Source organism: Eumetopias jubatus, unplaced genomic scaffold (assembly GCF_037043125.1).
Source record: "Eumetopias jubatus isolate StellerSeaLion01/CBP00866 unplaced genomic scaffold, mEumJub1_p1.0 scaffold_9, whole genome shotgun sequence".
Classification (NCBI taxonomy): Eukaryota; Metazoa; Chordata; class Mammalia; order Carnivora; family Otariidae; genus Eumetopias; species Eumetopias jubatus.
The window spans coordinates 119680110-119704850 of record NW_028274815.1 but is presented as its reverse complement, the minus strand read 5'-3'; the positions used below and the strand labels follow the sequence as shown (position 1 = coordinate 119704850).

The 24741-nt window shown below is 46.5% G+C and overlaps 1 protein-coding gene and 2 non-coding genes across 3 annotated transcripts; all 3 read right to left on the bottom strand.

Annotated features, from left to right (window-relative positions):
- Positions 1–14244: 14244 nt before the first annotated feature.
- On the bottom strand, positions 14245–18876 carry LOC114203779 (uncharacterized). The gene is made up of 4 exons (XM_088026645.1): positions 18601–18876; positions 17832–17986; positions 14710–14815; positions 14245–14623 (listed from the first exon to the last, which is right to left on the bottom strand). Exons 1-4 carry the CDS (start codon positions 18874–18876, stop codon positions 14585–14587), a joined length of 576 nt encoding a protein of 191 aa, XP_087882771.1. The 3' UTR covers positions 14245–14584.
- LOC114203780 (small nucleolar RNA SNORA71) lies at positions 15548–15682 on the bottom strand. Its single transcript, XR_003608052.1, has one exon. It is a non-coding gene; the product is annotated as a small nucleolar RNA SNORA71 (small nucleolar RNA).
- Positions 17198–17339, bottom strand: LOC114203781 (small nucleolar RNA SNORA71). The gene has a single exon (XR_003608053.1). It is a non-coding gene; the product is annotated as a small nucleolar RNA SNORA71 (small nucleolar RNA).
- Positions 18877–24741: the final 5865 nt, after the last annotated feature.

The following is a 24741-nucleotide window of genomic DNA, read 5'->3' as shown; positions in this document are numbered from 1 at the left end:
CGATGGACATCTTGGCTCTTTCCACAGTTTGGCTACTGTGGACATTGCTGCTATAAACATTGGGGTGCACGTACCCCTTCGGATCCCTACATTTGTATCTTTGTGGTAAATACCCAGTAGTGCAATTGCTGGATCGTAGGGTAGCTTTATTTTCGACTGTTTGAGGAACCTCCATACTGTTTTCCAGAGTGGTTGCACCAGCTTGCATTCCCACCAACAGTGTAGGAGGGTTCCCCTTTCTCCACATCCCCGCCAACATCTGTCGTTTCCTGACTTGTTAATTTTAGCCATTCTGACGGCTGTGAGGTTATCTCATGGAGGTTTTGATTTGGATTTCCCTGATGCCGAGCGATGTTGAACACTTTTTCATGTGTCTGTTGGCCGTTTGGATGTCTTCTTTGGAAAAATGGCTGTTCATGTCTTCTGCCCATTTCTTGATTGGATTATTTGTTCTTTGGGTGCTGAGTTTGATAAGTTCTTTATAGATTTTTGATACTAGCCCTTTATCTGATATGTCCTTTGCAAATATTTTCTCCCATTCTGTCGGTTGTCTTTTGGTTTTGTGGACTGTTTCTTTTGCTGTGCAAAAGCTTTTTATCTTGATGAAATCCCAATAGTTCATTTTTGCCCTGGCTTCCCTTGCCTCTGGCGATGTTTCTAGGAAGAAGTTGCTGTGGCTGAGGTGGAAGAGGTTGCTGCCTGTGTTCTCCTTTAGGATTTTGATGGACTCCTGTCCTACGTTTAGGTCTTTCAACCATTTGGAGTCTATTTTTGTGTGTGGTGTAAGGAAATGGTCCAGTTTCATTCTTCTGCATGTGGCTGTCCAATTTTCCCAACACCATTTGTTGAAGAGGCTGTCTTTTTTCCATTGGACGTTCTTTCCTGCTTTGTCAAAGATGAGTTGACCATAGAGTTGAGGGTCCATTTCTGGGCTCTCGATTCTGTTCCATTGATCTATGTGTCTGTTTTTGTGCCAGTACCATACTGTCTTGATGATGACAGCTTTGTAATAGAGCTGAAAGTCTGGAATTGTGATGCCGCCAGCTTTGCTTTTCTTTTTCAATATTCCCCTGGCTATTCGGGGTCTCTTCTGGTTCCATATAAATTTTAGGATTATTTGTTCCATTTCTTTGAAAAAAGTGGATGGTATTTTGATGGGGATTGCATTGAATGTGTAGATTGCTCTAGGTAACATTGACATCTTCACAATGTTTGTTCTTCCAATCCATGAGCATGGAACGTTTTTCCATTTCTTTGTGTCTTCTTCCATTTCTTTCATGAGTATTTTATAGTTTTCTGAGTACAGATCCTTTGCCTCTTTGGTTAAATTTATTCCTAGGTATCTTATGGTTTCGGGTGCAATTGTAAATGGGATAGACTCCTTAATTTCTCTCTCTTCTGTCTTGTTGTTGATGTATAGGAATGCCACTGATTTCTGTGCATTGATTTTATAGCCTGCTACTTTACTGAATTCCTGTATGAGTTCTAGCAGTTTTGGGGTGGAGTCTTTTGGGTTTTCCACATACAGTATCATATCATCTGCAAAGAGTGAGAGTTTGACTTCCTCTTTGCCGATTTGGATGCCTTTGATTTCTTTTTGTTGTCTGATTGCTGTGGCTAGGACTTCTAATACTATGTTGAATAGCAGTGGTGAGAGTGGACATCCCTGCTGTGTTCCTGACCTTAGGGGAAAAGCTCTCAGCTTTTCCCCATTGAGAATGATATTCGCTGTAGGTTTTTCATAGATGGCTTTTATGATATTGAGGTATGTACCCTCTATCCCTATACTCTTAAGAGTTTTGATCAAGAAAGGATGCTGTACTTTGTCAAATGCTTTTTCTGCATCTATTGAGAGGATCATATGATTCTTGTTCTTTCTTTTGTTAATGTACTGTATCACGTTGATTGATTTGCGGATGTTGAACCAGCCTTGCAGTCCAGGGATAAATCCCGCTTGGTCACGGTGAATAATCCTTTTAATGTACTGTTGGACCCTATTGGCTAGTATTTTGGTGAGAATTTTTGCATCCATGTTCATCAAGGATATTGGTCTGTAGTTCTCCTTTTTGATGGGGTCTTTGTTTGGTTTTGGGATCAAGGTAATGGTGGCCTCATAAAATGAGTTTGGAAGTTTCCCTTCCATTTCTATTTTTTGAAACAGTTTCAGGAGAATAGGTATTAATTCTTCTTGAAATGTCTGGTAGAATTCCCCTGGGAAGCCATCTGGCCCTGGGCTTTGGTTTGTTGGGAGCTTTTTGATGACTGCTTCAATTTCCTTAGTGGTTATAGGTCTGTTCAGGTTTTCTATTTCTTCCTGGTTCAGTTTTGGTAGTTGATACATCTCTAGGAATGCACCCATTTCTTCCAGGTTATCTAATTTGCTGGCATAGAGTTGCTCATAATATGTTCTTAGAATTGTTTGTATTTCTTTGGTGTTAGTTGTGATCTCTCCTCTTTCATTCATGATTTTGTTGATTTGGGTCATTTCTCTTTTCTTTTTGATCAGTCTGGCCAGGGGTTTATCAATCTTGTTAATTCTTTCAAAGAACCAGCTCCTAGTTTCGTTGATCTGTTCTACTGTTCTTTTGGTTTCTAGTTCATTGATTTCTGCTCTGATCTTTATGATTTCTCTTCTCCTGCTGGGTTTAGGCTTTCTTTGCTGTTCTTTCTCCAGCTCCTTTAGGTGTAGGGTTAGGTTGTGTATTTGAGACCTTTCTGGTTTCTTGAGAAAGGCTTGTATTGCTATATACTTTCCTCTCAGGACTGCCTTTGCTGTATCCCAAAGATTTTGAACAGTTGTGTTTTCATTTTCATTGTTTTCCATGAATTTTTTTAATTCTTCTTTAATTTCCTGGTTGACCCATTCATTCTTTAGTAGGATGCTCTTTAGCCTCCATGTATTTGAGTTCTTTCCGACTTTCCTCTTGTGATTGAGTTCTAGTTTCAAAGCATTGTGGTCTGAAAATATGCAGGGAATAATCTCAATCTTTTGGTACCGGTTGAGACCTGATTTGTGACCTAGGATGTGATCAATTCTGGAGAATGTTCCATGGGCACTAGAGAAGAATGTGTATTCCATTGCTTTGGGATGGAATGTTCTGAATATGTCTGTAAAGTCCATTTGGTCCAGTGTGTCATTTAAAGTCTTTATTTCCTTGTTGATCTTTTGCTTAGATGATCCGTCCATTTCAGTCAGGGGGGTGTTAACGTCCCCCACTATTATTGTATTGTTGTCAATGTGTTTCTTTGCTTTTCTTATTAATTGCCTTATATAATTGGCTGCTCCCATGTTAGGGGCATAGATATTTACAATTGTTAGATCTTCTTGTTGGATAGGCCCTTTAAGTAGGATATAGTGTCCTTCTTCATCTCTTATTACAGTGTTTGTTTTAAAATCTAATTTGTCTGATATAAGGATTGCCACCCCAGCTTTCTTTTGGTGTCCATTAGCATGGTAAATGGTTTTCCACCCCCTCACTTTCAATCTGGGGGTGTCTTTGGGTCTAAAATGAGTCTCTTGTAGACAGCATATTGATGGGTCTTGTTTTTTAATCCAATCTGATAGCCTGTGTCTTTTGATTGGGGCACTGAGCCCATTTACATTCAGGGTAACTATTGAAAGGTATGAATTTAGTGCCATTGTATTGCCTGTAAGGTGACTGTGACTGTATATTGTCTGTGTTCCTTTCTGATCTATGCTGCTTTTAGGCTCTCTTTTTGCTTAGAGGACCCCTTTCAATATTTCTTGTAGGGCTGGTATTGTGTTTGCAAATTCCTTTAGTTTTTGTTTGTCCTGGAAGCTTTTTATCTCTCCTTCTATTTTCAATGATAGCCTGACTGGATATAGTATTCTTGGCTGCATATTTTTCTCGTTTAGTGCTCTGAAGACATCATGCCAGTCCTTTCTGGCCTGCCAGGTCTCTGTGGATAGGTCTGTTGCCAATCTAATGTTTCTACCATTGTAGGTTACAGATCTCTTCTCCCGAGCTGCTTTCAAGATTTTCTCTTTGTCTCTGAGACTCGTAAGTTTTACTATTAGATGTCGGGGTGTTGACCTATTTTTATTGATTTTGAGAGGGGTTCTCTGTGCCTCCTGGATTTTGATGCCTGTTTCCTTCCCCACGTTAGGGAAGTTCTCTGCTATTATTTGCTCCAATAGACCTTCTGCCCCTCTCTCTCTTTCTTCTTCTTCTGGGATCCCAATTATTCTAATGTTGTTTCGTCTTATCGTATCGCTTATCTCTCGAATTCTGCCCTCATGATCCTGTAGTTGTTTCTCTCTCTTTTTCTCAGCCTCTTTATTTTCCATCATTTGGTCTTCTATATCGCTGATTCTCTCTTCTGCCTCATTTATCCTAGCAGTTAGTGCCCCCATTTTTGATTGCACCTCATTAATAGCCTTTTTGATTTCGACTTGGCTAGATTTTAGTTCTTTTATTTCTCCAGAAAGGGTTTCTCTAATAACTTCCACGCTTTTTTCAAGCCCAGCTTGAAAGTCATGATTCTGAACTCTAGGTCCGACATCGTACTAATGTCCGTATTGAGTAGGTCCCTGGCAGATGGTACTACCTCTTGTTCTTTTTGCTGAGGTGATTTTTTTCGTCTTGTCATTTTGTCCAGAGGAGAACAGATGAATGAGAGAACGGAATGCTAACAGGTTAACAACGTCTCCAGCAAATATACTCTATACAAATCAGAAAAGACCTGAAACCAGGGGACAAGAAAGGGAAAGAAAGAAGAGAAAAAAAGAAAAAGATAAAAACAAACAAAAACAGAACAAAACAAAAAAACAGAATATGATCAAATATGATCAGGCTAGTGCATAGATCAGTGCCACACACTAGCTTTTGGGCATATTTTGGTCTGTTAGAGGAAAGTGCCTGCTAAAATTTTAAAGGAAGAAATACTTCTATATGTTCAAAATAAGGGTTGATACACTGAAGGGATGGCAGATGAATGTAAAGATGAAAAGTATAAAAGATTTTATAAAAGGAATTGATAAGATAGAAGTTGTTTTTAAAAAGAAAGAAGATTTAAAAAGAAAAAGAAAATAAAAGAAAAAAAAAGGGAGAGAATGTGATCAGGCAGGAGAATAGAACAAAGCCATACACTAGTGATTTAGGGTATACTTTGATTTGTTAGAAGAAATTGTATCTCAAAATTTTAAAAAGAGAGAACAACTTATATATATATGCCAAAAATAAGGGTAACTACTATGAAGGGATAAAAATATGACTCTAACAATGAAAAATAAAAAGTTTTTTTTTTAAAAAGGGATTGATAAGATGTTTGAAAAAGGGAAAAAGAAAAATTTAAAAAAAGCAGTTAAAAAAATTAACTTTGAAAAACTAATGAATTATGGTAAAAAAAGCCATGAATTCTATGTGCAGTATTCCCCTAGCGCTGGAGTTCTCCCGTTCTCCTTGATCGGTAAACTTGGTCTTGGCTGACTGTTCGTGCTGATCTTCTGGGGGAGGGGCCTGTTGCCGTGGTTCCCAAATGTCTTTGGGAAGAGGCTGAATTGCCCCGCCCTTGTGTGTCCAGGCTAAGCAAGCTGCTCGGGTTTGTTCTCAGGAGCTTTTGTTCCCTGCAAGCTCTCGGTACAGCTTTGGAGGACCAGAGTGAAAATGGTGGTCTCCCAATCTCCGCCTGGAGGAGCTGAGAACTCGGGGCCCCGCTCCTCAGTGCGCCCCCAGAGAGAAGCAGTCACTCCCGTCTCCCTGGTCTCCGGCCGCACTCCGTGCTCACCCGGCCTGTGATTGAGCGTTTCTATCTCTGGCACCCGACCCCGTGTGGAGTCCCCAAACCCAGCAGATCCCTGCGGTGCGCTCCCACACCGCTCCTCCCGGGGGAGGAAGGGGAGTCTCCCCGGCTCTGCCGCTTGTTGGGTCCCTGCTTGAGGAGCAGTGGCCCGACAGGGCCGCGGATCACAGTTTATGGCAACCCCGAGCTGAGAGCCCGCGCCTCTGCTCCGTCTCTGCAGCCGACTTCCCCGCTCCGATCCCTGGGAGCTCTGCCGCACTCAGGCACCCCCGGTCTTTCTGTGACCCCGAGGGTCCTGAGACCACATTGTCCCGCGAGGGTCCCACCCCCCGCTTAGCCACTGGAGCGACGTCCCTCAGCGGAGCTGGCCTCTAAAAGTTCCGATTTTGTGCTCCGCGGCTCTATTACTTGCCAGAAGCGGCCGACGGAGGCCCCCTCCCCCGCCGTCTGTCCGCCCGAATATCGCCTCGGATTCACTTCTCCGCACGTCCTACCTTCCAGAAAGTGGTCGCTTTTCTGTTCAGAGTGTTGTTACTCTTCTTATCTTCGATCTCCTGTTGAGTTCGTAGGTGTTCAGAAAGGTTTGATCCCTATTCAGCTGAATTCCTGAGACCAGACGCAATCCAGGTCTCCTACTCCTCTGCCATCTTGCTCCGCCCCCACCTCATTTCCTCCGCTCTTGAGAGCACCATTTTCCAGGCAGTCTTGCTTGCCAACCTGGGCCCCACTGGAGTGGCTGCTTGTGCCCAGAACATCCCCTCCCATCAAAAGGTCCAATTCCTACATATACTCCTTTCCTGCTTGGAGGGACTGTGCCTGCTCTTTTATTTTTAAGTCCAGAAAATAAATGTTGTGACCAAATAAGGGCAAGCCACTGAGAACGGACTGTTGTCTGAAGGCCGTGAGCAAGGGCCATCGCTACGTGTTTATTTTGAGAACTCAACATGAGGCCTGTTTGCTGGAAATCTAGTTCGGCAGTCCAGTGTCATACAGGGGAAAGTCAGCCTGGGTAAGCAAAATGCCCACAGTGCCTCACGCAAAGTCTCCATGGAATACCTTAATAACTTACAAATTCAAATGAGGGGGAGGGCAGGAGTCAAACTGGGCCAACACAACCAACACCAGGCACTGGAATTCCACCAGACTTCCTGTCCTGCATCTCTGCCTCTCTGTGTGTGTGGGTTTCTGACTTCACAATCAATCTGGTTTTTTGCATACAGTGAGAGACATATGCTGGGTTTATCCCAGGGCACATCCCCATCCCTCTTCCACTGAGGCTAGGCACAGCGTCCACATATAGTCGTGCACTGGACAATTCATGGGAGCAATTCACATCATAGTTCACTGTTGAGAAGCAGAGATGCTGGGGATGCTTGGCTGAGCCAATGCCACAGAAAATGGAAAGAGAAGGATAGATTTTCCTAGCACATCCTTCTCTGGTGAGGAGTGGCCCTTGATGGGCCCATTCCAACGGAGTTCAAGGAATCCCATCTTGACCCTTAATGACCTCCCTAATAAGGCTGCCAGGGAATAAAGCTGGTGTTCTGATTCCCTCGTGGTTAGGAAGGAGTGCCAAAGACTGAACATTGGGGATTTCTGAACCCTCTGAATTCCTGTCTACAGGGGTCAATACAGGTAAGTCTCCTGTGTGATGGGTCACATGCTCCCTTACTGGTGGGAAATCCCAACGAAAGCATTCGAGGTTATAAATTCCCTGTGTACTCAATAGCCAAACTGTGGAAAGAGCCAAGATGTCCATCGACAGATGAATGGATAAAGAAGATGTGGTATATATACACAATGGAATATTATGCAGCCATCAAAAGGAATGAGATCTTGCCATTTGCAACGACGTGGATGGAACTGGAGGGTGTTATGCTGAGTGAAACAAGTCAATCAGAGAAAGACATGTATCATGACCTCACTGATATGAGGAATTCTTAATCTCAGGAACAAACTGAGGGTTGCTGGAGTGGTCGGGGGTGGGAGGGATGGGGTGGCTGGGTGATGGACATTGGGGAAGATATGTGCTACGGTGAGCGCTGTGAATTGTGTAAGACTGTTGAATCACAGATCTGTACTTCTGAAACAAATAACGCAACATATTTTAAGAAAAAAGAAAAAGAAGAAGATAGCAGGAGAGGAAGAATGAAGGGGAGTAAGTCAGAGGGGGAGACGAACCAGGAGAGATGATGGACTCTGAAAAACAAACTGAGGGTTCTAGAGGGGAGGGGCTGGGGGGATGGGTTAGCCTGGTGATGGGTATTGAGGAGCGCACATTCTGCATGGAGCACTGGGTGTTATGAACAAACAATGAATCATGGAACAGTACACCAAAACAAATTATGTAATATATGGTGATTAACATAACAATTAAAAAATTAAAAAAATAATAAATTCCCTGTGTACTATTCTAGCTGCATTCTACAAGTTTTGATACACAGGATTTTCATTTAATTCAAGTCTGAATATTCTCTAAAGTTTGTTTTGGTTTTGTCTTTATGTTGTAGTCACATATTATAGTCTATATGATACTGACGCATTGGTATGTGAGATTTGCTTTGCAACATACAATGTGGTCAATATTTAGAAATGCTCCTAATGTGCTTGAGAAAAATATATACTCTCTCACCGTTGGGCAAAGTTTTCTAAACATGTTTTCTAAAATATGTATTAAAATCAAGCCTATATTCCAAAACCAGAATCTTTGGAAAAGGAGAAACTGTATCTTTGGCAGCCACCCCTTAGCCAAGTGATCAAGGTTAATATCACTAGGAATAAGTCATGTTGATATCATGTGCCCCTGATGTGTGATGAAAGGGAACTTCACCTCTGTGATAATTCTTTCCCCAAGCCCATAAACCCATTCTAGTCATGAGAAACCAGCAAAGAAATGCACATCAAGGACATTCTGCAAAATACTAACATTCTCCAAAACTGTCAAGGTCTAGAAAAACAAGGAAAGACTTGAGATGTTGCAGATTGGAAGAGATGAAGATACAACCTGATGAAATGTAATGTGGTGTTCTGGACTGGATCCTGGCACAGAAAATGGACATTACAGGGAAAGCTGGTGAAATCCAAACTGAGTCTGGAGTTCGGGTAATGGTAATGGGCCAATATTAATTTCTTACTTGACAAATATACTGTGGCTACATGATAGCCGTGTGCTTGTTAGGGGAAGCTGGGTGAAGGGAATATGTGAACTCTCTGTACTAGGTTTTTAACTTTTCTGTAAATCTAAAATTATTCCGATAGAAAAGATTTATTTATTTATTTATTTATTTTTAAAGATTTATTTCTTTATTTGAGAGAGGGAGAATGAGGGAGAGAGTACATGAGAGGGGGGAGGGTCAGAGGGAGAAGCAGGCTCCCCGCTGAGCAGGGAGCCCAATGCGGGGCTCGATCCCGGAACTCCAGGATCATGACCTGAGCTGAAGGCAGTCTCTTAAGTAACTGAGCCACCCACGCACCCCTAGAAAAGATTTATTTTTAAAATGCAAGCCTGTTGCTTGTGTTGTTCAAATCTTGTAGTAAAAATAAAGTAAGGGAAACAATAAGGGTAAGGGTCTGTCTCCACTTCTCTAAAAACTACTTTGGAGCCTTCAACCCCAATGTCCCCAAGACAAGGAAACAAACACAAAGCTTGGCCATCTTCTTCATATGGTGCAGAAGAACCTATAATAAATAATAACGGAGGTCAGTAATTTAACAACGAATCGGGGCATCTGCTTTAGCAGGTGTTTTCATATGTCTTCACCGCATCCCTTTAAGGGAGGCCCAGAGAGGGTGAAACATTGTCACCCAAGTCGCGCAGCTGGGTTGAACTGGGTATGTGAGGCACGAAGCCAGGGCTGTCACACTCACTCCAGGCTGCTGCCCCAGCCTTCCGCGCTGCATGCCCTCCACGCTGGCCCTCCTCCAGCTCCCTCTATGTCCCCAACACTGCTCACGAATGTGCACCACTCCTCCATTGCCCAGGTAATTCTACTTGCTCAGGGAGACCTTCTCTGACAATCCCCCACCCAAGATCTCCGGTGTCCCCATTTAGTCCCATGACACCTTTCATTTGTCCTCCAGAGCATTTATTACATTTCTTCATTTGTAGGTTACTCATTTATCATGACAGGACTGTGAGCTTACAATGGCCTGTGTTCACTGGTGTGTGTTCCCATTGCTTACCACAGAGGCTGACACTTAGTAGGTGCTCAATAAACAAGTAGGAACTGACCGAATGTACTAACTCGGGGCACATTAAGGTTAACTCCAGGAGGTGGGGCTTGCGCTAGAGAAGCACTACAGAACTTGGTGTCCGGCTTCCAGAAGGTCCTGGAACATGATGTGGGGGCTCCATCAGGCAATAGCTACTGTATACCTGGCCCTACTCTGCCAGGATGTAGGATCCCCAGGAGGGATACCAGAGAATGGGGGATCTACGCCAGAGAAGCTCCTTTAAGACTCTATAGAATGCAGCAGCCTTCCGGTAGAAGGGGTATCCTCAGGACCCTCTTCTTACATGGAATTAGCCTTGAACCCCTCACCACCTAGATCTTTGTTGTCCAATAAGGTAACTGCCAGCCATATGTGGCTACTGAACATTCAAAAGGTGCTTAATCTAAACCCAGATGTGCTATAAGCGTAGAATACACACCAGATTTCAAAGACTTAGTTTGGGAAAAAGTGTAAAATACCTCATTAGTAATTTTTTATGTCGGTTATATACCGAAATGACAATATTTTCTGATATATTAGGTTAAATAAAATATATTATTAAAATGTAGTTCATCCTCTTTTTATTTAAGTGGCTACTAGGAAAACTTTAAATTACCTTTGTGGGTTGCATTGTGTTTTTATTGGATAGTGCTATTCTAGACTACTGACAACCTGCTATGTTCATGCTATTTATGAAATCAGCCTGCAACATTTTTCACTACTTAATACACCAGACAATAGAAAGCCAGCTGAGCCACTTACATTAGAAGTAAGATAGGTCCCTTCGTTTCTCTGAGCCTCGGTTTCCTCATTTATAAAATGGAAGATAATGAAATCTACCTCACTGTGTTGTTGTGAAGATTGAACAAGGTAATTATATCTATAGGCTTACTTAGTACAGTGCGTGGCATTTAATCAAAGTTTGATCAGCGGTGGCGATGATTAACACCAGTCCTACTGGGTATCTGCAAATTAGCAAAGAAGAAAGTATTTGTGGTGTCACATTAACAGATGAATCTGTCATCATGACATATTTGTTCTTCATGTTAACCATCAACAAGCTAGACGTGCTCATCCAATAAAAATGGCTGATGTTTATTGAGTGCACAGTATGATGCAGGTACTATGTTATGCATTGAACATGCATCACCTTATTTCATCCTTACTGTGGGGGGGTATTGCTGATGGTCAAATTACAGTCAGAAACTGAGATTCAAGGAGGCAAAAGAGCGTGCTCCAGGCCCCACAGCGATTAAGGGATACTGTGAGAATTCAACAGGCTCTAAATGATTTCACTAGGCTGCTTCCCAGGGCAGGTGTAGTTAGGTATCCTGGTGACATGGCAGACTCCCGGGGATGGAGAGGCCTCCGAGAGCTATTCCTGGTGCACACTGGCAAGACCACCACTGGCCTCCTTCCTCATCCTTGAATGCTGACTGGGCTCCTGGGCATGTGTCAGTCACTTAGGCTGTTAGGGGCAGAGGCTCATTTGGCTCCCTCTAGTAATGGCACAGTGGTGGTAAATGTAAGGTATCTAATAAAAAAGGAAGACAGGAATTTTGGTCACTTGGCCATGCCTCACAAAAATTCAGGGAAAACTGGACCCTGGGCCATGTGGAACACAGATGTGGTTTGGAAATTGAAATATCACCCTCCCCCGAGAAGAGTTCTAGAAATGGTCCCTCACCTGCAACAGGAGCTCAGCGCTCTGTACCTTGAGATCCTGTGGTTAAAGGGACTCAATCCCTCTGTCTCTTCCTGTTTCTGTTCCTGCGACCAATCACAACTCCCCAAGAGGAAAACCTGCTCTTAGTCCTAGACCAAGGTCACCGGGTTAGGGCTGCCCTCAGGTGGCAGTGCTTCCCTAATCCACTGAGCTGTGGTCGAGGTGAGCAAGGGGGCTGCAGAGTTGGCAGAGACGGAGCCTGCCTTCAAGACATGCACAGCCCAGTCTGACTGGCCAGTCCCAACTTGAATGGGCCGCCACCCTCACCACACAGCAGCCATTCATAATCAGGCACAGCATAGCAGTGGCTTCTTTGGCCTCCTGCCCCCCCAGTTCCCTGGGCCTGGTACCCCAGAGGAAAGCTTCCTACCACTCCGTCTACACTGTAATGGAGGCAGCAGGACTGCCGTGAACGCCCAGAGGTGAGAGGCCCTCCCTTGACTCCAGTCACACCTGCCAGGTGAGGCCTTCCCTGTCTGCTCAGTTTCAGATGCCACTCCCCCTCTTGCCCCACACTTCCTGTCTCGTTTCCCTGCTTCATTATTTTTTCCCTTAGCCCTTCTCTAACACACTACACGCTTTAGTACTTTATTTATGGTCTGTCTCTGTCCTCTAAAATGTTAAGTACCATAAAGACGGGTTTGCTCTTTTGCTGACTGATTCCTAGAATGGTGCTGCACATGATTGACACTGGGTATGAAGGAAAAGAAGGGCCAGGAATCTAGTCTGGCTGGGGGTTTAGCCAAGGAAGGCTTCCTGAAAGAAGTGACACAAGCTGAGTCAGGCCAGCCTCGGATATGCAGGATGCATTCCAATCATGTAGGCCGGGAAAGGGAGAGCATGTTCAGGGGCCTTCAGTAGTAGCACGGCTGAGGCCTCTGGTGCTCCCAGGGGGTGGCGGGTGGGGTGAGGATGGAGAGGCAGACCATGGGCAGTGAGGAGGGCCCCGCAGGTACCCTGGAGAATGGAATGGCAATGCTAGGGCTGAGGCTCAGATGGGGCCGGGGGGGCAGAGGGCAGGCGAGGGCAGACCAAGAGGCTGGGCCAGGGGCAAGGATCGTTTACAATTTGAAAGTGAACGAGTTGTTGACAGAGGAAAGCTGAGCTCTGAGTGCGGACTGTGCGCCAGCTGCTGCAGTGAGGACCTCCCTGATCTTCCTGGGCCGGCTTTGTACTAGGCTGCCGCAGAAACAGGGCAACGGATGGCTGACACCTCCGCAACCTGACCAGTTGGGCTTACTGGGAAGGACATTTTGGTGATGCTGGGCCAAGCCACGGTCAGTGATCCGCCTCCATAGCCCCAAGACGCCCCTCCCTTGGCCGTTTCAGCAACCATGGCAACGTCACCTCCTCCTTTCTTCCCCAGCACTCCGTCGCTGCCCCCTCCTATACATCATGGACCAAGTGGCAGCAGAGATGCCCCAGGCCACAGGACTGAGGTACGGGGCGGGGAGGCAGTTAAGAAAATGATGAGAAAATAAGGAGAATAAAGGGGATGGGAATGCAGTGTACAGGGCTCCCCAAAGCTGACACAGCGCTATGGAAGCTGGCGGGAAGCTGCCTGAGATGAGGGGCTGGTCAGTGTGAGAGAAAAAGACATCTACAAATAGCAAGGCAACAACCAAGAGTTAAACTTCACCGGAAAGGAACTTGGGCCAAGTTGGAGAAAATGCGTTCATTTTTCACGAGAGGACCAGGGCCACGGTTGGATGACACCGGCCCAGAGAGTGGAGTAGGTGGGGGGACCTTCATGAGAGAGTGGGTGACGTTGGGTAGTTCAGGAGGGGGGCAAGGGAGAAAGAAGGGCCTTTGCCAGGGCCGGTGGGCAGAGTAGACGCTTCAGCCCCAAGAATGCCTCCTGTGGACTGAGGCCATCAAGGTGCTGAACTCACAAAGGTAGGCCTGACTACCTGGTTCTGACCTCAGCCCTGATCAAGGTGATTTCAATTTCCATGCAAGGAATGGACAATTAATGCCTCCCTTTCTCCCTCTGCGGGGCACACCACTGCCATTCTGTCACTGAGTAGAACTCCCAGGGACCAAATCTACCATGTGGCAATAGCAACAGAAATCCCAACACCTAGCCTTTGCCTACCCCAGCCCCAGAGCTCTCCAAAGGACAGGTGTTCCTTGTCCAAGCCACACCCGCCCCGGCTCAGAACCATCTCCCAAAATCCCCCAGGGGAACCCTGGCCCCAGCACTCAGGGCACTCCTGCCTCCTCCAGGGCTTTAGCCCGACTCTGCCTCTGTGTCCATCCCACCGTCGTACTCTTTTCCAAAGCCCGGGCCCAGATGGCCTTCAGCCAACAATTCTAACGTTTTCCTTTTCTCCCAAACCTGAGCCCCCCAGAGGCACTTGGGATTGTTCAACCCCTAGTCCAAATTCTACATCCCATCTCCTATCCCTAGGTCAGCCTCGGGAGTGTGCTAAGCGGAACATCTCAGTGAGTAAAATATGGAAGATCTGTCATGACCCACCCCATGATGGCACATGGAGGTATGGGCTTAAAAAGACAAGAAAAACAACAAAAACAAGCAGCAGGGCAGTTTCAAGATTTATTGGGTGCGTGAGAGGACAACGATGCACAGTACAGAAAACTCTTGGTTCTAACAAGTTACGGGAGGAGTAGGCGGGGAGACGTGGAGGCTGCTGGACAACGTGACCCAGGTGGAAGGGAACCGGTCTTCCTGGTTCATGGTGCTCGGTGACACCGCTGGGGGAGCGGCAGAACCAGCTGAAGTCTCTAGCTCTGGGCCACAAGCCTCCAGGGTCCCAGGGCTTTCTCTCTGGCCTGCTCACACAGAGAGAAAAGTCCTTCCATGCTGTGCTGAGGCAACAGGGTAAGGTCTGGTGATGCTTCACATGGCAACATTATTCTTCATCACACCACTCTAGTGTCCACGATCAATCCCAACATAATCTAAAGGAGAAAGTCCAATGAGGCCAGCAGCCTGGAATTTCCATATCAGAAACACAGGCCGACTTAGCCCCTTGGCATTAACTCACCATGAGGAGTTCTCTCCAGGGCAGCTGGGACCTCTCATCCTGAGAGGGCCAGTGCCTCCATGCTCTCTGGCTTCCTCCAGCAATCTCCAGATCCAAGGCAGCTCTCCTAGAGTGAGGAGGATGCCACAGAGCAGGTGGTCACAACAAGTGTCTGGGTTCCAACATGATCTCATCTTTCTCCAAGCAGTTATCAATGAGAAAGCCCCAATTAATCAGGCATGAGCTGCCAGGTTTTTTTCACCCCAAACACAGCTCAAAAATGAATCTCAGTGCTCACAGAGAAGAATCAAAATAAACACGGTCTTAAAAAATGGGTGTTTTCAGGACAAGAGCAGATATGGTAATTGGTAGACAGATGGCTGGAAAGCTAAAGCTCAGAGGCTCCTCCCACTGAGCCCCACACCCACACCCCCCAATTGGGAGTGAAGGCCCCCATTTAAGCCTCCCTCCGTTGTCATTACATCCCTGTACGTCTGTCTCCCAGGTGCTTGTGCTCACCCTAGCATCAAACTCCTCTTCGTGCTGCTCCGCCCACCACCACCCAATACACATTTCCCATCACATCACATTTGGACCACCAAATCCAAAAAGCTGCTTTCCTTTGAAAACCTTATGGCAATCAGTATAAACCACCCATATCACACAGTATCCTTATGCAGAATTCATCCTGGGTCTTTAAACCCTATAAAGTACCTAAACTTGGACACAAACATAGCCCGGTTTCCCACAACGGGAGGCCAAGCTGAGAAAGGCCAAGCTACAGAGTCCCGTCATTGACTCTCACACAGCAGCACTTAATGCCTGAGACCAGAGAGCACTAGCTGGAGAGGAGCAGGAGTGTGTGAAAGCGTCAGCATTTGGAAGGGACAGGTGTGGACCCTCCAAATACGGGAAGCCACTTTCAACAATTCCTCTCCCTGCATTATCAATTGACCAGAGCACAGGCAGCTCATGATCGCTTTTGAATGCAGGGGCATGAAGGGCAGAGAGAGACCTAGGAAGAGAAGCAGGCACTACTAGCCTTTGGAATAGACTGAATCTGGGGAAACCACCCAGCCAAGCACAGGACCTCAGGAGTGGCCATTCTTGCAAAAGTCCCATAAAACCTCCCTGCCAAGGGGAATCAAAGAGAAGTCACTTTGGGCAAAAACACTGTGAAAATCGTAGGGTTGGAAATGACAGGAATCCCGTGGTCTTTTTTTTTTTTTTAAGATTTTATTTATTTATGAGAGACAGAGAGAGAGAGAGGCAGAGGGAGAAGCAGGCTCCCAAGGAGCAAGGAGCCCGACGCAGGACTCGATCCCAGGACCCCGGGATCATGATCTGAGCTGAAGGCAGACGCCCAACCATCTGAGCCACCCAGGCGCCCAGGAATCCTGTGGTCCTAAGCAGCACAGAAATCACCTCTGTCGTAAGTTGGTTTCTTAAATGAAGAAAATGAGGTTCTGAATAGGTCACCAAGAGCAGCACAAGGGGATTCAAAGCCAGGGACGGGAGTCTCTGACGTGTGGGTCTCATTTCCAATTACAACATGCTTCTGCCGTCACTCCAAGGACAGAAGGCAGGCACCCCAGAGAGCTCTCATTACCCAGCGGGACTCTGGAGACTCTTCCTCTGCAGCAAGCGCTGAGGACGTATCAAGGGCCAGATGTGATCTAGGTTGTCTGGGATTGAGGGACAGAGCTGGGGACTCACGGACATTACCTTCTCACCTCTCAGCTCCCCTATATCTTCATATGAAGTCGCTAGGAACCCGCACTTGACTATACCAGATGCAAGGAACCAACACTCCAGAGAAAAGACAAGAAATCTTACCTCAAGGACACTGGGGTCTAGAATATTCCTGATACAACTCCCATGATGGCTCTGCACATGGTGGGCTCATCTGCAACAGACCAAAACCCAAGAATGGGGTACCAACTTGTCCCTGCTCACAGCAAGGCATGGTAGGCATCAGGAAAGGGCTTAGCACAGTAGTTACCAGAGAGTAAAGTAAGTGTTCGACAAACGTTGGCTGTGATTATTTCCTCCACAGACACATTATTTCCTCTTAAAAAGGACAGTAGTTAACTCTAAAGAGGGAGACAGTGTGTGGTCTACGACAGGGTGGCCAATGCTGATGAATGCATCATTAACCAGGGATAGGCTGAAAAGGAGGCCAAGGCCAGATTTACAGGAGTGTGCCATGGCTGCCCGGCAGCAACTATGCTGGACATCGAGGAAAACTCAAGTAACACACACAGCCTGGCTCCCAACAGCACGGATAGGAAGCCAAAGGCCAACAGTGACACTAATGCACACACCACTGCCCCCCGAGGCCCAACGTGTCTGCGGAGAAGATGGAATGTGGGAAAACTCCTGAAGGTGAGGATGTGGACTCTCCAAACACAGGACAACCCTTCTCTGAATCCTTCACCTATACTACCCATGAGCACGACACTGGCACCAGGTGACAGGAGACATCAAAAAGGTGGTAGAAAGGAGGAAGTGTGGGAATGCTCCAGGTCTGGAAGGGACAGGAAGGGATCCTCCAAACATGGGGAAACACTTTCAGCAAATCCTTTCCCTGCACTATCAATGACCTGGACACGGGCACCCCAGGTAGCAGCCTGCTATCTTCCCAGGCAGGGGAAAGCTGCCCGGCCAAGCCCAGGACCTGGAGCATCATCACCACTTCATGTAAAGATTCCACCTCCCATCACCAAAGGGAAGACTAACTCCTGGCAAAAACACCGACATCGTTTATTCACCCCACACATACAGCCTGAGTACCTACTACGTGTCAGGCACCCTGGGCTCAAAAACAAAGGACACACACGAGACCTCTGTCCTCCAGAGCTCTGGCAGTTTCCCCACTTAAAAGTAAAGCTTAGGACAAGGAAGGAACTGAGCCAAGGTTATGCGGCTGGCCAGGGGTGGGCTGAACCAGGATCTGAACCCAGACCTCTCTGACCCCAAACCCACCCCACCTACCACACCACACCCCCTTCTGCACAAGGGCTTTGCAAGAAGGGTCTCAGAACCTGAGCTCCAGGACCACCCTCTCCCCTCCCCCCTCACCGCGCTGTGGCAGGAAGGCAAGGAGCTCCCCGGTCAAGGTGCTCACGCGCAGCAGCACTTACCCAGCAGGCCTCACCCCTGCACACAAGGGCGGCATCAGGAGCTGCGGATCAGGGTCCTGCAGGGCAGAAAGGGCTGCTGCCTGCGGCACGGCCCGCAAAGCCGTCCAAGGGACAGTCTCCATCTGCTCCCAAGAGAGCCGCAGAGCCCGCACGGCCTGGGCACGGGAGAGAACCGGGAAGGGGCTTTAGTGCCAAGCAGGGAGGCAGGAATCACACGCTGCCCCTCCGCGGCCCCGCGAGCGCCCCCACCTGAAAGCTCAGACAACCGCTCTGCACAACCAGGGCTTTCACACTCCGTTAAAGACAGGCGACGCCAAAACGGGTTCACACTCCTCAGGTCACTCCGTAGGCAACCGATGAACGGCTCTGGGGGACTCAAGGCCCGGAGCCGGGGGTGGGTGAGTGCGTGAAAACCGCGGGGTCCGGGGCGCCCCTCGGGCCCGGGAACACAAGCGGCTGCGCGGCCCGCGCGTCGCCGGACCCGCTGCTGGTCGTTAGCGCGACCGGAGTCTTCCCCGCGGGCGGGCTGAGGGCGGGGGATCGGACCCGGGGCCCCTTTCTCGAGGACCCGCCTCCCGAGAGATCCGCACCCGGCGGAGGGGCCGGACACGGAGCCAGGAGCCGGGCCCGGAATCCGGGCTGACCTCCACCGGCTCTCCCCGCCCCCTCGGGCCTCAGTTTCTCCTCCTGTCGGGGAAGAGAGGGGATGCAGCACCGGCCTTGGAGGCCGCCGGGGGTCCCTGTGCAGCGCTGCCCCACAGTGACTCACCCGGGGCGCCGGGACTGTCGTCGGCGGGGTCAGAGAGAACCACGCGAGAAGGTGCGGCACGGTTCGGGACGGTTCGGAACGGTTCGGGACCGCTCGGGAAGGCGGCTGCAGCCGCAGGAAACCCCCTCCCGCGTCCGTCCGGCGCCGGCGGAAATGCATCTGGGGCGCGGGCTGCGGCCTAGAGCGGCGTCTCCCAGGCTGAACCCGGGCGCGCGGTCTCTTTGCGCCTCCTCGTGGATAGGAGGTGAAAATCTGAGCGGCCAGGTATCCGGGCATCCCTTTATCTTCCCATCATTCCATCCATCCATCTATTCATCCGGAAAATATTTAGGGAGCACCAGCTTTCTCATCCATTCATCCACCCACTCACCCAAACACCCATCCATTCATACATCTATATGTTCATCTAGACTCCCGTCCCCCCCCAGAAAAATCTACAGAGCAGCAACCTCGTATCAGGGACTGGGCTAAGCATTGGAAATATATTGAAGACAGACAGGTTTCCCGATTTTTTTGTCGTTGTTATAATATTCTCGTAGGAATAATGAGTCAGCGAAGGCAATAATTAAAAATCATAACAAGTCAGGACGTCTGGGTGGCTTAGTTGGTTAAGCGTCTGCCTTTAAAACTCTTAAAAAAAAGAGTTAAAAAAATCATGATGAGTGGTACAAAGGAAATGGGCAGGGTGGTATAACAGTGGGAATGTACTTAGCCAGGGTGGACAGCAAGGGCCTGCCTGGGGGAATAACAGTGTTTTTCTTAAAAAAAGTTTTTTTTTAAATTTATTTGTCAAGAGAGAGAGAGCACAAGCAGGGGTTGCAGCCGGCAGGGGGAGAAGCAGGTTCCCCACTGAGCAAGGAGCCGGAAGTGGGACTCGATCCCAGGACCTTGGGATCATGACCCCAACCGAAGGCAGACGCCCAACTGGCTGACCCACCCGGGCGTCCCCAACAGGGTTTTTCATAGCATGGTATCTGTCACTCCAATGCCCTATCCCATCAATGACAGAGGACACTAGTACTATAATGTTAAATGATCACTAAGTTTTGAGCGCACATTATATTCCAGGATTTTGATCTATTTAATCATCATATCAATCCTATAAGGCAAACAATATTCTTATCCATTTTGCTGATGAGAAAACAAAAGCTCAGAAAGTTTATTTAATGTGTCCAAGATCACGCAGTTCATATGTGTTAAGAACTGTGCATGATCTGAGAGTGAATCCTACTTGCGAGCTAAACAGTTAGCCTATTGTTTCGTGGATGCTGGCAGAAGACACAAAATTCCTGAGTCAGTCTTAGGACCTTATTACTGTGGCAAAGCAGAGAGAGCTTCATGTTCATATGTTGGTTCCTATTCTTCATAGGTCCCATGGGGTGGTGCTGGGCCCATGACAGCTGCCTGCACACATACTGTGTTAACGTTACAGGATAGGGCCACTGAGCTTGGAGGGATTCACCACTTACAGCCAACAGAAGTAAGCCTGATTTTAGTCTGGGAGGAGGCTTTTCTCATCCTTCAAGGTTTCTCACTGCAAAACACAGCTCTAAGAAAGGGCCCAGGTAAAGAGGAGTCAAGACCTTGCATTCTTAGCATATCCTGAAAGAATGTGCATAGATGCTCAGGGCCCATGGCAGATTGCTTCTTCTAACAGTAGGTATCAGAGTCAAAATTCAAACCCAGAAATCAATCTCAGAGCAATTTAGTAGGTGCTTGAAAATATGTTTGGTAATATTTAATTTCTTTTGGGGGGGTAATATTTAATTTCTATTCCTGGTCAGAAAAGTATATTTTGGCATACTTGGATTAAACAGATGTTTTCCTCATGTGATACAGACCATCACCAACCAACAATTCCCACATTTAGAAACCTTCTCAGAAAAACTAGGACCAACAAACTGCCTATTTTCATGTGAATCTGGATATATAAATGGCTAGGACATCCAGAGTTTGGACCTATTCACACTTTCTCCCTGATTTCCTTGTGGCACTCTTCCTGTTGAATTCAGTCTTGTTGGGAATGTCAGTTACGGTGTCCTGCCCTTCTCTGACAAAAAGTTGGATGTGGGACCCATATTGGGAAAATGATACTTTCCTCCTTGATTTTTCATGGTGAGTGTGAGGAAGCATGGATCCTAAAGCAGCTTGGAGGCTAGCTGTGGAAACATGAATAAAGTCAGCCTTCTATCAATTTCCAAAAGGTGGCTTCTTGGAAGTGGTGTGCCTTGGCAGGGTTTTGAAGGGCTCACGTAGAAAGGGGGGAACAGGAAGACATTCAGGGAAAGGGAGGAAGACTCAGAAACTGCTGTGAGGGGAGGGGTGGGGGATGAGTATGGGAAGTACTTAGGAGCTGGATGGGGTCATATCTCAACATCTCACTGCATGGCAATAGATGAGCTTCAAATGTTGATACAGGAGAAGAGAAATCCTCATTATTGCTATGAAAGAGAACTCACCTGGTTCTAAAATGTAAGAAAAATTCCATGTGTCCCAGTCAGCTCTTGGCACTGGGGGACTTAAAAAAATGAGAGAAAAGGACAGTGGAACTGATCCCAGTAGAGTAAATCAATGAAATTACAAAAGCAAAAAGTAAGATGGCAGAAAATGAGCATAACCACATTTAGGGCAGCAGAGCCACTTTCAGGAATGAGAGAGGGGTCAGAGGATAGTCAGAGCAGAGAGAAAAAATTAGAGAAATATATAGCAAAATCGCCTTAAGGAAAAATAGAAAACCTGAATCATCTTAGAACACTTTGAAGTGTTGAGTCAGTAGTTAACAATATTTCCACAAAGAAAACATCATACCCAGCTTTTCAGTCCTACACAGTCTCCCAGATAATAGAAGAAGAGGGAGATGTTCTCAGTTCACAGAGTAACCCATGATCCCCAAATTAGGCAAGGTCAATGGAAGGAAAGTAAATTACAGTCCATCTGACGAATGTAGATGTAAACATCTTTTAAAATATATTGGCAACTTCAGGTGGAAGCAGCCTTGGCCCCCAGTGCCCTTAAAGGACAGTAACTGCGCTCCTGTCTTGTAAATGTCTTCTGACCATTGATTTCAGACTTCCGGCCTCCAGAATAGTGACAGAATAAATTTCTGCCATTGTAAACCTCCCAGTTTGTGGTACTTTGTTATGGCAGCCTTAGGAAATTAATACAACAGACATTCTTAAAACTTTTCTCTACCATATTCTAGCTGTATTATCAAGTGACTTCATCTTTCTGAAACTCAGTTTTTAAACTTTAAAATAGATAAAATATGCAAATTGGTGCAGCTGCTATAGAAAATAGTATAGTATAGCAATTGCCCAAAAAAATGAAAAATAAAATTACCATATGATCCAGCAATTCCACTTAAGGGTATATTCTTGAAACAATTAGGAATGTGATCTTAAAGGGATATTTGTCTACTTGTGTTCATAGCAGCACTATTCATGATAGCCAAAGTTGGAAGCAACTCAAGTATCCAACAACAGATGAATGGATAAAAAAAAATGTGATACACACACACACACACACACGCACACCCCAATGGAATATTATTTAGCCTTAAGAAGGAAGGAAATTTTGACATATGCCACAGCATGGAGGAACCTTGAGGACATGATGTTTAGTGAAATAAGCCAGACATAAAAGGACAAATACTGTATGATTCCACTAATATGAGGCACCTAGAGTAGTCAAATTCAGAGACAGAAGGGAGAATGGTGGCTGTCAGGGCCTGGGGAAGCTAGGAATGGGGAATTATTGTTTCAAGGGTACAGTTTCAGTTTTGCAAGATAAAAATTCCGAGATTGGTTGCACAGCAGTGTGAATATACTGAACACTACTGAGCTGAATATTTAAAAATGGTTAAGATGATAACTTTCATGTTATGCGTATTTTACCACAATTAAAAAATTTAAAAGTAGGCAAAATAATACAAGATATGAAACTCAGTACCATAAGTGCTTTTTAAAAAATAAGTGTTGGGTTATAGTAAGGCAGTTTAATAAATTTTAGAATCATCACCATAATCATCATCATCACTTGATAAAAATTAATATCCATTCATAACTTTTAAAAATTCTTAGAATTCTAGAAGTAGAATATATAACGTAAACTATCTGCCAGTATTATCCATAATGGTGGAATCATAGAAGCGTTCTTCTGTTTTCATCCTGGAAGTCCCAGAGAAATAGCGGGGGGGTGGAGGGAAGGGACGTATGTCTGATGCCGTTGGCCAGGAAGACCCAAGGTCTTAAGAGTGAAGAATTGATGTGATCAGTTACCATGGCAAAAGGTAATGGGGCAAAGCCAAATATTATCCTGGAATGCCCAAGTATTCAAGCAAAAAAGTTAAGCCAAGAAAGTTAAGTAATGAGCCACATATATCTCAGTAATTTAGTTAGCAAGGAAGGTCCAGGGTTGTTGTTCAGGGAGGCCCAAGTTAATTAGCTGCAACCATCCAGATTGAGTAGTCAAGACAGTTGTTTTCAAAGATTGTCCACCATGGATGGAAGGAAAGTCCAGTGTCCCTGCTAAGGCTATCAGTCTTTAGCTAGGACTCTAGTTCATGAGGGCGCAGCCTTGCTAGTTTCTGGAGGGAGAGGGCCACTGCTTCTCATGCCTGTCCCCATGGCAGGGGCCTGAGTCATTCATACCTTCTCTGAGCTCACGCTGAGTCCCTCTCCAGAACCAGTGGTCCACAGCCCAGCACAAAAATGAACCAGAAGCAAAACTAGTATGAGAGAGGGTGTGAGGGTCAGAGGAGCCAGCTAGGGGACCTAGGGAGAAGGAGGTACAGAGACCTAGGTGGAAGCTGACCCTGGTGGGAAGTGTCCAGTGGGGACCCTGGGCTGTTGGAGACCCCAAAACAGGCCAAGACCCAGGCCATGGGCAGCTTAGAAAGAGTCTGTCATGCTTGAGAGGCCCTGAAGGGCTAGACTGGCTCTGGCTTCCATCAGGCCTCAGTCCCACTGTGCAGTAGCTGGAGCCTATTCCTTCCGAAAGAAAAAGTAACAGACGAGCAGCAAGAAGCAGATGAGGATGATGAACAGATATAGCAAGGTTTCCAGCATGGTGACCATTCTTAATGCGGAGACAGGGCCTGGAGCTCTTGCAGGCCGCACAAGGTTGGTTCTGGACTTTCAGCTTGGACCCTGGGCACCACCTCCTTGGAAAAATCTGTCCAGCAAGCCACAGTTCCATCTCCTCAGGGGAAGGGGCTCCACACCACAGGGATCTCTCAGCCACTGTGAGGTCACAAACTCCAGGATGGTGGAATGTTGGCCTCCCAGCTATAGCCCAAATCTTTATTAATGTGACCAGTATGTTGAAAGCAGGACTCCTGGTACGTAATCATTGAATTTTTTTGCCTGCCACTTTAGACTTTCTAAATGGAAGTATCTTTTCCCCTATCCTTAGAAAAATACCAGGCAGGCCTCAAAGCTTTCTTTCTTTCTTTTTTTAAAATAATTTTTATTGTTATGTTAATCACCATACATTACATCATTAGTTTTTGATGTAGTGTTCCATGATTCATTGTTTGTGCATAACACCCAGTGCTCCACGCAGAATGTGCCCTCTTTAATACCCATCACCAGGCTAACCCATCCCCCCACCCCCCCTCCCCTCTAGAACCCTCAGTTTGTTTTTCAGAGTCCATCGTCTCTAAAGGCCTCAAAGCTTTCTGATCATTCTTAGGTAGTAAGTCTTTAATCACTAAAATTGCAAACACTGTTTCCATTTGGTAATGACCAGTCTAGTATATAAATTTCAATAATTATAGGTGAGACTTCTCTCAGCATCCAGGGCCAAGCATAGGGTGGGCTGCTATCAGCTGAGAGGGGACAGGAGACTTCTCCCTTATCCAAATGTATTTCTCTTTGCCAGGAAGACTCTGCCCACTCTCTTACCCCCAGTACCTCAAGGATCAGAACAGATGAAATTAAGATTAAGGTGGAGGGAAGACTTCTCTCCAGGTTGGGCACATATTTAATGTAGGTCTCTCTCTTGGCCTCTGTTGTAGGGGTTCTTTGGAGAATCCACCCTTTGTCCTCCTCGGGATATGAATAGGCCAGGCCCTTCCTGGGGATTCCCTCACCCTAGCAGGCTCCCTCTTGGGCAGCAACTCTTGGGTAGCTCGTGGACATT